The sequence below is a fragment of the Pangasianodon hypophthalmus genome, chromosome 2 (assembly GCF_027358585.1).
Source record: "Pangasianodon hypophthalmus isolate fPanHyp1 chromosome 2, fPanHyp1.pri, whole genome shotgun sequence".
In the NCBI taxonomy this organism is placed as follows: Eukaryota; Metazoa; Chordata; class Actinopteri; order Siluriformes; family Pangasiidae; genus Pangasianodon; species Pangasianodon hypophthalmus.
Window position 1 is genome coordinate 10,987,266 of NC_069711.1, and position 11,313 is coordinate 10,998,578.

An 11,313-nucleotide genomic window follows, 5' to 3' on the forward strand; every position below is an offset into this window, starting at 1 on the left:
AGTATCAGTTAGAGTTTGGTTATAAAATTATATGAAAAACTCTGAATATCTCATGGAGTACCGTGAAGTCTGTTATTTACAAAAAAAGGAGGCAGTCCACCAAAAGAAGGTGATAAGGATGGCATTAGTCAGAGAAGCAACTAAGAGACCTAGGGTAATGCTGAAGGTAACTCTAACTCTGAAGCTGTTCACAGGCTAGACAAAAGCCATTACGGAAAAAAAAATGATATATGAAATCCCTCATGTTGTTAGCCAAAAAGCATGTCTGAAACTCAGCAAACATCTGGAAAAAGGTTCTCTGGGCTGATGAGACAAAAATTTATTTTTTTGGCTTGGGCACAAAGTGATACGTTTGGATGGAAAACCAACATTGCTCATACCCTTGAGAACACCATCCCCAGTGAATCATGGTGGTGGTAGCATCATGTTGGGGAGATGCTTTTCATCAGCAGGGAGTGAGAAACTGGTTATGGTTGAGGGCAAGACTGGTGGAGCCAAATACAGATGTATCGTAGAATAAAAAATGTTCCAGTCTCTAAGAGACTTGAGACTGTAGTGGAGCTTCACCTTCCTACAGGACAAAAACCCTAAGCATCTTTACAAAGCTACATTGGAATGATTTAAAACCAAGAACCTGAAAGAAGTCAAAGATACAACTGAGAATTGCCAAGACTTGAAAATTGCTGTTCACCAAAAGTCTCCATCTAATCAGACAGAGGTTTTGCCAAGAAGAATGGGTAAAGATATTGGACTCCAGATGTGCAAAGCTTGTAGAGACCTATCCCAGAAGACTTGTAGCTCTAATTGCAGCCAAAGGTGGTTGTACAAAGTGTTGACCCAGGGGCAAATAATTATGCAACCAACAAATGTCTGCTTTTTTTCTTAATTAACCTTTGTGTCACAATAAATAAACACCTAAATATGTTATATAATTTACTGCAATGGTTAAAAACATAAGTCCATTACAATTCCGGGTTGTAACACTACAAAATGTGGAAATGTTTAAGAGGAGCAATGCAAGACTCTGTACATGTTATTATATTTTGCCTTCTTTCCTACATTAATTAAAATGATGCTAAATGGACCCATTTAGTCCATCTTAAGTATTATTGCTACAGTGTTTTATCTCAACAACACTTTTCTAGCACTTTTCTTTTCTGCCTGCTCAAAAAAGTTAATGTACAGCTTCGGCTGTGAACCTTTTCTTCATGTACTAAGCTTCTGTGATGAATTCTGGGATTTAGCTTCTACATGATAATTTCACACATAGTGTTACAAAACCCAGGTGAAATCCATGCAAGGTAGGGACAGGTACATGCAGGGACTTGCAGTAACGAAGTAGTACCACCATCTTCGTGTTATCAATTTTACACATAAGTCTCAGTGGACACGTGGGTTTTTTTATATAACAAAATGGTTGTCTTTGCATTGTAGACCTTGTGAACACCAGTTCTATCACAAGCATTATAAAGAAATTTGAGTCAGTACTTCTCAACAAGCATATTGTTATAATTAAAAAAAAAATCTTTAAGTGCTAGTTTGTTCGTTGAGTTTTTCTTAGTTTTGTTTCCCTAACCTTACCATGAGCTTTAATTTGTGCTTTTCCTCACTCTTGCTGAATAGGATAGAGTGTGCTCTCCATCTTGTGGCATTGCCTAGTCTTTTTAATTTCACAAAAGGTCATTTAATATCACGTCCTAAGAGGCTTTTGTACAGACAAAATCCCTGTTTCTAAAAATACACCCAGAAATACTCTATACCTCTCTACCCGTGTTTGTGACTGTCAGAACTCTTTTGTTGGATATGATTACTGTTTAATAAGAGATTACCACCATGCAGAAATTCCATTGCAGGCATACTTTTGGGGAATTCTGGCTGGATGTGAAGGAGCAGTTTTAGCTATATGTGTAAGTGCTGAAGGGGCGAGGGTGTGATTAACGTTTTGCACGGGTGTGTGTTGTGTGCAACCACAACACAGTAGTGCGTGGCCCACTGGTTGGTGTATGTGCTGACTAGGTGAGATGTGTGTGTGAGTTCGAGGCTAAACTTTTCAGGAAGCCCTGCTTCACAGACACACACCCAGAGACCTCAACCCCAACACTGAAACCTGATCTGCTGTGGCCCTTAGTGGCGCCTGCTATTTATATTCACTCACTGTGTGTGTGTGTGTGTGTGTGTGTGTGTGTCAGAGAGAGAGAGACAGAGACAGAGAGATAAAAGTCATTGGTCTTTTAGAGAATCATGGAGACTTTTATTTATTTCAGAGGATCAGAAGAATGAACTGTAGGGTTGCGGTACTGAAGGTCCTGTGGACTGGCCCACTAGTGTTTGCTTGTGTTTGTCACTGACGGATATTATGTGTGTAGCAAGCAGCATTTATGTGGATTTCTGTTTATATACAGTGGTTTGGTTGTGGTAAAATGTAACAGTATAACAGTGGAACAGTATGGTGTATCGTGGATACTGGATATGATGTTACCACCTGGAAGTGAATTGTTTTCCAAAGACAGCAAGTCCCACAGTATTTTATTTCTCTTGCAATTTATAAACTCTATTTAGAAATGAACACCAGCACATTATACTTTTCATCCATTTATAGTTATAGAATATTGGGGACTGTCCATGAATCACGTCGATTCCTGTTATCACTTCTGTTATTGCAGCTGTAAACAGTCATTCCCTCACCAGCCTCTCTTTTTTCTCTCAAAGTTAGACAAAAAGTGCAGCTCGCCATTTTAGCAAGAAACTGCAAATCGCATCATTCTGTAGACTCTACTGTGTCTGAAATCTTAATGTTAAAGCTTTACATCTCACTCACTGACAGTGGAAACTCCTTCCAAGAATTCCGCCTCACCATATCGACAATTACACTTAAAAAAAAAAAATCTATTTATGCGGAGCGTCTGTCATATAAGTCCCAGAGAAGTGATAACGTATTAGAAGGAGCATACTGTGAGAGCCCCGCTGTTATAGAAAATATACTGTGAGAGCCATGCTCTTGTAGAATATTAATCAACACATTTTGACCAATCGTATTTGCAAATTCAACAACATTGTGTTACAAATAATAATAACCAACTGGTTGCATATACTATATGAATTAAAAATTAAAAGAGTTTGCAAAACAGCAAAAGAACAAATTATTCAAATTATTTTCTCATTATTATACTATTTTTATCCCCTCTTTTACCCCCTCTATCCTGTCTATTAATAGAAAGAGACCACCATCACACCCCTGCTGATCAGGTATTATTTGTGTGGAGGAGCATTCTCAGCACAGCATCATTCTCAAAGAAGCTTACAGGGTAGTGTGTTTGAGGCACTGGTACGAGTGTATCAGCTGCAGCAGTGTTGTTGTGCAGGTTGTGAATAGTCCTCCGACTCAGATATCCAGCTAACACCAGTCCTGTAGTCAGAAACCAGTCACTGACAGTGGGTTCAGGACAACTGACACATGTTGTGCATGAAAAAGTTCAACCATAATCTCTACTTGTACACTTCCAAGATAAACCGAAATGGTGTGACTAATAAAGTTGCCATAAAGGAATACACAGTGCTTAAAAAAAAGGCAGCAATGCTTTTAAACACTGTTGACACACTCTTACCCACTAGCACAGCAGCGTGCTGGGAATGGTCCAACAGTCAAATAACATCTGGTCAGCAATAACAAGAGATGAGCTACAGTCATTATGTGTTTATCTGCAAAGAGTATAATTTAAGGAATATTTATGATCTTGCTGTTTTGCTTTTAGTCGCGGTCCATTACCCAAATAATAACTGGCCTGCCATGCTCTTGTGGTGGTCACTTTCTGCTTAAGGATGAGGTAGAGCTCTGACAAGTGATGTTTTTTTTAATCAATTTAAATGCATGGTGTTAAAATTGTAGTGCATTCTTACAATACTACCTTCTATTAATCTCTCTCTCTGTATTTCTCTCTCCTTCTCTCTCACTCTGTAGTAAAATACATAAAAGAGATGTCTGCGTTTTTTAAGAATACATCTTCAGGCACTCCTGCTCTTCTGGACTCTCCTCCCTCCACACCACAGAAGCAGGTCGAGCCAGTCATGAAGGAGGCCAGAAGCATCCCACTGAAAATGTGCCATGTCACCCGCAAGCAGTGTCCACCAGACACAGAGGACAGGTAAACTCACGCAAGCACACACACACACACACACACACACACAGAGAAGGGTACATCTTTATTTCTTCCCTTCAACCAGGGTGTGAGTTACAGTTGAAGGAGGATATGCACTAAATATTATTAATAGTAAACACTAACACTTGTTTCTCTACTCAGAATGACCCCCCCCCCCCCCCCCCCCCCCCTTCACACACACTTCATGTCATTATGTAATTTGTTCTTTCCCTTCATCCTTCCCTCTGTCTATGTGTATGTAGATATTTTGAGGTGGTGTCAGCAGACAGGAAGCAGTCTGCATTTTTGAGGGCAAAGGATCCTGCAATGGCCCAGTCCTGGTATAATGCTATCCAAGCAGGCTGCGCTGCACTGCTCTCTACAGTTAAAGACAGCCTCAGAGCTCTGCAGCCGGGCATGGACATCACACACATCGGCTGGATCATAGAGCAGGTGTGTGTGTGTTTATTAATTAGAATAAATTTTATAATTGTATGTGTGTGAAGTGAATAATCAAGCTGAATTGAGTGTTTGTGTGTGTGCAGGGATCTGAGAGGCCGATACTGGCAGTGCTGACAGACAGAGATCTGTTGTTGTACAGCTCTTTGCCTGAGAGCAGAGAGAGTCTTAATAGCCCAGACAAGAGCCATCCACTCATTACCACCAGGTATACAGACACACACACACACACACACACACACACAAACAAAGAGCTATGCTGAAAGTATACATCTACCACACACAACACATCTACAGTGCCCTTCTGGTGACATCTGTATTTAATAAAAAAAATAAAGCATGGCCAAGACTTATTAACATGTGGGAACGAGATCCTAATGCATGGCCACAACATGCGAAGGCTTGGGAATGAGCTCATTAAGTCACAGGAATGAGATAACTAAGCCACGTTTTAGTAACACAAGTGAAAAAAGATAAATAAATGGCCATGACTTTGTGGCCAACCTGCTGTGTGTCTATATATAAGGAAGTTTACATGCACAATTTATTATTAATTACTGTACATAACATTTTTCCTACAATAGTTTGTTGATTTTGCATAAGTGTTTTTCTGTTAAAACAATCAATTTTTATGTAAATTGTAGAGATTTTTTCTGTTTCTTTTTTGATTCCAATACAGCTACTGAAACCTTGAGTATCAGCTGATACCGACACCCATCCAATATTGTCTTCTTTAAAAACTCCACAGCTTTAAAGTGTTTTTTAGCTGACACGCTTCAGATTTAAACTTTTTCACACAAAAATTACTTACATTTGTAAATATGTAATAAATATGAATATAGTAGGAAAGTGGCAGCTGAGTGGTTAAGCCATTGGTTTTCTGCTTTATCAGGATATGAGTTCAAATTCCAACACTGCCAAGCAAGCATCTGATAATGCTGTAAATGTAAATAATAAAACCAACCCTCACAAAAGAATAAAAGCTGTTGAGTCTCTTTATATGTAAACAATTCCAGTTGCAAGAATGCATTTCCTTTCCAAACCAAATTCCAATCTTGGCCATTTGTTACAGGATCTGACATGTTTCCCTGATATCCGATCCACAATGTTTTGCTGTTATTGGCCTGATACTGACCCTGGGTATTGGATTAGTGCCATCTCTAATAAACATTATATAATATACAAAACAATGAATATCTCACTTCAATATTTTACAATAACTAGATAATATAGACAGTGTAGTGATGATATGAAGTCAGTTCACTGTCAATTCTGAAAATTATGCAAGTTTCAATAAGAATTCATATTATTTCACATCAATTCGATTCTGCTCATAAATAAAAAAAAGATCAGACCTGCTGTCCAGCTATCCATATGTTGTCTTTAGAGCATTGCTTCTTCTTCATTCTTTGAGTGAGAAAGATGCAATTATTTTCCTGTGAGACTAGAGATATCAGGCTAGGACGCATATTTGGCAATGTGGACCCATTTCTGTCTCTCATTAAACTACAGTTTAAATGTGTAGTTTGTTTTGCTCGCCGTTCCTGCTTACTTTATAGTTTTAAATGTAGATCAGTTTTTGAGTGATTTAGATGTTTCTTGTATTTTTTGGCTCTTGTAGGTTGTACTACAGTGAATAGGAATCAGAAATCAGAAAAGCAGGTGTATATTGGTATATTCCTTAAAGAATCAGAGTGTCTAGTGTCTGTGTGAGTGACATGAGTAACTTTGTTTGTTTGATTCTGTCTACAGTCTGCAACATACACACAAGTTTCAAGGACTTAGTCTCAGGTTGATAACTCTGTCTTTCTCTGTCTATCTCATTTAGGCTTGTTCATTCTGGACCTGGAAAGAGTACATCAGGACAGGATTGTGATTTAACATTCGGTCTGCGTTTAGGCACTAAGCACGGTGTGGAGACTCACCTGTTTCGAGTGGACACTGCAAAAGAGCTTTCCACTTGGAGCCACCTCCTGGTGGAGGGCTGTCACAGTGCTGCTGAGCTCATCCAGGAAGTCACTACAGGTACATGCATCCCGCTTTCACACACATCCTTTACACTGAATTAGGACTCGAAATCCTTACCCTCCCTATTATAACAGAAATCGCCATACTGAGCTCATTTCAGTATAAAACAGGTGAGTGCTGTGAGTACTGTGAGCTGAATGTAAGGAAACAGATTTAGGACTATAGACGAATTTCACTGACATTCACTGACATGTTGCTAGAGTTAGAAACTAGTAATGCATGATACTAAAGGCTTCAGATATACCAAGTAGTGACCACAGCTCTTGACTGAGCCATGGTGGTTCAGCTGCAGGAGTGTGGAGAGCTGTAGCACAGTTGTGTCAGAATTGAGGCAATATGGCATGATGTCGCCCTCTGCTGATTAATGCTCATGTTGCACCTTAGAGTCCTTGTCCAAATTGGAATAAATCATTGCATGTTAACCCATTTTCAACTATTACAGATGTGTAATGAATAGCTAAATATACATTACTGTACTGCTGTACTAATAAGGTAATAAATTACAACACTACAGATGTACTGAAATATCACTGAATTGTAAAAATGTGGGAAATTTGATAGGATTGGTTAGGAGTTCCTCTTTGCAGTTGTTACATACTAGGAAAAAATTGGTTCTAGATGTTCACACAAGTCTCAAAGCTTCTTTAGTGTATTTATGATGCATCACTATACAAGACACATTTTCAATTAATCTAATAAAAATACACTTTAACAGTTAAGCCAAAAAGGCTTGTTTGAATTGATACACATTTTCGTGAGGTCAGCTTACAGGACACACAGATGCGCGACACTCGTAGACTCTCAAACATCCTTTTCGACAATTAGTGATTAAAATGAAAAATATTTAATATGCTGAATCTGACCACGGATGCTGAATGTGATCGTGTGTTCAAAGTTGTAAGTTTTTAAAGATACCTTGAGTAGATTGGTGTTAGATAAAAGCCCCCTTCTTTCTCTCTCTCTCTCTCTCTCTCTCTCTCTCTGTCTCTCTCTCTCTGTCTTGCAGCATGCAGCTGGAACGGTCAGTCATGCATGCTCAGTGTGCACATAGAGAACGGTTTCACTTTGTTCACTGAGGAGGCAGGTGTGAGGAGACACATTCTTCTGCAGCAGCCGTTTGAGCGTCTGCGCATGTCCTCTGACGATGGAGTGCGCATGATCTTCCTTGACTTTGGAGGACCGGAGGCCGAGATTGTGAGAACTCTTTCTCTCTCTCAGTTCTACCTTCCCTTCCTTTCTTCTCACTGCTCTTGTCTTTAGTTCTAAGTTTTCTCCTGAACATAACTCATACCTTTTTTGAACGCACTGCCTTTTCTATCCTGTTTTTTATTCTCACTCAATTCATGTAGTCTTTCACTTTTGCTTTCATCTCAGATCACAGGTCTGTATTACGCAGTGAGCTCATAGTTATTCTCTTTTGACTTCTTCCATTCTTTTGGACGAAATTTTCACTGTAGATTTCAGACTACAGGGTGTCCCAAAAGTCTGCATACGTAGGGCAAATTAACACTTTTTAACAAAATATAACATTATTTACAAAACATCCTGTACATGATTTCCATTTTTTTTAAACACACACACACACACACACACACACTCATGATGAACTTATGCATGCAGCTGTATGTCCATCGCAACCTTGCGACAGCTTCCCGATCCAGCAATGAGACTGATTTCAATACATCCTTCTTTTGTCCAAGGCATTCTTGAAGGCTATCTGAAAAAAAAAAAGATTACTATCTAAACTAAATATGAAAAATTTGGGAAGACATTTTGCTAAAAAGTGTTAATGTGCCCTATGTATGTACTTTTGGGACACTTTGTATTTTGTAAAGACTCGCCCATCTCTCTACTGTTTTATCATTGTACCAGTCTGTACTCTGTCTATACTTTCTCTTATATTTTCTCTTCCTTCTTTTCTGCATTCATTTCACTCCTTCATTCACTGTGCTCTCACTCTCCTTTTGTTTTTTTTCTCCTGTATTTTTCCAGCAACTGGATCTTCATGCCTGTCCTAAGACCATCGTCTTCATCATTCACTCTTTCCTCTCGGCCAAGGTGAAGCGTTTAGGCCTGCTTGCATGAGCGCTGATGTTCTAAACCCCACACACAGTTACGATGACATGAGGCACAACTAGACAGTTGGAAGGTGGACCAGACAGATATAAAACCAGGGGCTGCCATTGGTGAAGTCCTACCACTGTTGTCCAACAAACAGTTTAAAGCCATGCATCAAAATTGTTGATCTTATTTTACATGTCAAACTTTTTTTTAGAGAATATTTTGTGTGCCATATCAATTTGTATGAAACAATTGTTGCAGACAGAAAAGCAAAAAAGTTTTTGCAGGAATACTTCACTAAAAAAAAAACAAATTATGGCAAACAATGGATTAAATCCAGTGGAGAAGTGGTGTAGTCCAATCTAGTCTAGTTGATATACTGTAATAAGGAATTTCACATCAGAGTTAAAATGCCAGCATACAGTATATTTTTTACATTTCTTGAATGATGCAATTTAATACAGAACAAATACATGGGTTTACTATATAAACCCATTAAAAGGTAGTATACACAAACACCAATTGAAACAGATGAGTTTGCCTATCACCAGCCTGGGCCCCACTGGCTTCAATCATTGTTAGTCACATTAAGAGGCACACTGCCGGTGAAAAGTTATTGAGCACCCTATATTTGAGTATTTTTACTATTTTAATATTTTTTCATTGAGAAATGTTTATGACTTGTATTGCACCTGATGCATGCACTGTCAAAGAGTGCAATAAAAAAAAGCCCTAGTCTAGAGTGCCATTGGGATCTGAGAGCTTTCCAGTTAAAACGTTGAGTTAAATGCAGAGAGTGAGATCTTTGATGGAACAAAGACCTGATTCTTTGCATTTACTGTATTTAATTACCAGTCTCTACCTTTCAGTTTTGTCTGTGGCACTAATAGTCCTTAAACTGTAATAAAACCTAAAAAACTCCAGGTGTTCAAAAACTTCTGACTGACAGTATAAAGTGGTCCTTTCATGTGGTTATGGGTATAATTAGAATATCCACAACGCACCGTGCCATTAGGAGACAACATAAGCGCTCTTTAAATGCGCCAGTGAGATAGTGGGCTGCAAATATGGGAATTTGGGAATTTCTGCTTCAGAATTACAGCACAGAACAGGCTTCCTCGCTCCCTGTAAGACGCACACTGAAATAGAATTTATCAAGCGAACAGTTTTGCCACAGAAAGCTCGTACCCCAGCTAATGAATTTTGATGTCATTCTTTTCTCCTGAGGAAAAAAAAAACCCTCTTCAGTGAGGCTTCGAATAGACAGACAGTCGAATCTAATTCTGTTTTTCACACACCTAATACTGTATGTGATTTAATCCTTTTTTATTCTGAATCAATCATTTCCTGGCAGCTTGACAAAATATGAAATTGTATCAGTTAAAAAAAAAACACTTTCAAACGTATTTATTCATACAACCTTACAGTTTAAATGAAAATTTAACTTCACTTTTCTCTAATCATTAAGATATTAATTATTTGACATTTGAGTATTATACAGTCATGGGTGTAATTTTTTTTTTTTGGAAGATTTTTAGATATTGACGAAATGTATTGCAATGCACCAGAGTACTGAGGATAACTGAGCTCACTGAGCTGACCTTTACAAAAATATACATATAATACAATATAGAAAAATCTGAACACTCAATTATTTATTGTCTTACTAGGGAAACTGTTTGTATTTAGAATATTCTTCCTAACCTTTTTTCTTTCAATTTTACCATCCTGAGGTGGCATTTTGTAAAAAAACTGCAGAACATTCAGCTGTAAGGAACCACAGCATATCCTGAAAGGAACTTGTCAAAGCTTTTAAATTTGAGAACTTTATAACTATGTTTTTGTATGTAACCACATAACCAGTATTTCGACAATTACATAATTGTTTTAGGGAAGCAAAGAGAAAATAGCATTAGTACTATTTCCAGAACGAAAGCTTATTTGACCAACACTTTGCTTAAGTGCTACTCCTATGAACATTAGCATCTTTAAATTCAGTGGTAAAGCCCAGGAACAAATTTTATCTCCACCAAACAAGTACACTCGTGCTAAGGACCCTTGTCTGCAGTGGGAATTGTTGAATTGTTTTGCTTTGTGATTTTAAATTTGTCTTTAACACAAAAAAAATTTAACTGTAACCGTAACAGTTTTGTGTTCAATGGATAAGTAAGTATCATTTATTATGGTGGCCTTTCAGAAATCATCCTATAAATTAATATATACTTAAAACTAAACTATGTTAGCTCTTAAAACAGACTCAATTTTATTGTACATGCTTATTTAAACAAGAGTGTGCCTTACAGGGTTGTTTGTACATAAAATAAAATTGAATAAACTTTACTTGTTGTCTTACGCCATGTTTCCAGTGAACAGTGTTCACACATCATCTGAGCAGCACACTGTGAATTAGATCGAAAGTTTGAGGTGCAGCATGGTTATGTATGGATTGACAGCACTAAGGCTATGTCCGACATTACACTATTCACTATAAAGTGCAATATTTTATCCAGCATTTTGTCCTCATTAGACTCGTGCATTAGTGTGTCTGTACTGGGAACGATGCAGTGAGAGGTCGAGATGTTATTGTAAGGCATTGATTAATGGATGCATGCATTAAAGTGGAATTTAA

At 38.0% G+C, this 11,313-nt stretch overlaps 1 protein-coding gene across 1 annotated transcript in view; it reads left to right on the forward strand.

Annotated features, from left to right (window-relative positions):
* Window positions 1–11,024, forward strand: part of snta1 (syntrophin, alpha 1) — a 30,561-nt gene extending 19,537 nt beyond the window's left edge. The window contains exons 3-8 of the mRNA XM_026923214.3: window positions 3,959–4,142; window positions 4,400–4,589; window positions 4,682–4,803; window positions 6,424–6,620; window positions 7,630–7,817; window positions 8,616–11,024. Of these exons, the coding sequence (XP_026779015.1) occupies window positions 3,959–4,142; window positions 4,400–4,589; window positions 4,682–4,803; window positions 6,424–6,620; window positions 7,630–7,817; window positions 8,616–8,708 (974 nt within the window). The 3' untranslated portion in view covers window positions 8,709–11,024. The remainder of the gene's footprint in view (window positions 1–3,958; window positions 4,143–4,399; window positions 4,590–4,681; window positions 4,804–6,423; window positions 6,621–7,629; window positions 7,818–8,615) is intronic.
* Window positions 11,025–11,313: the final 289 nt, after the last annotated feature.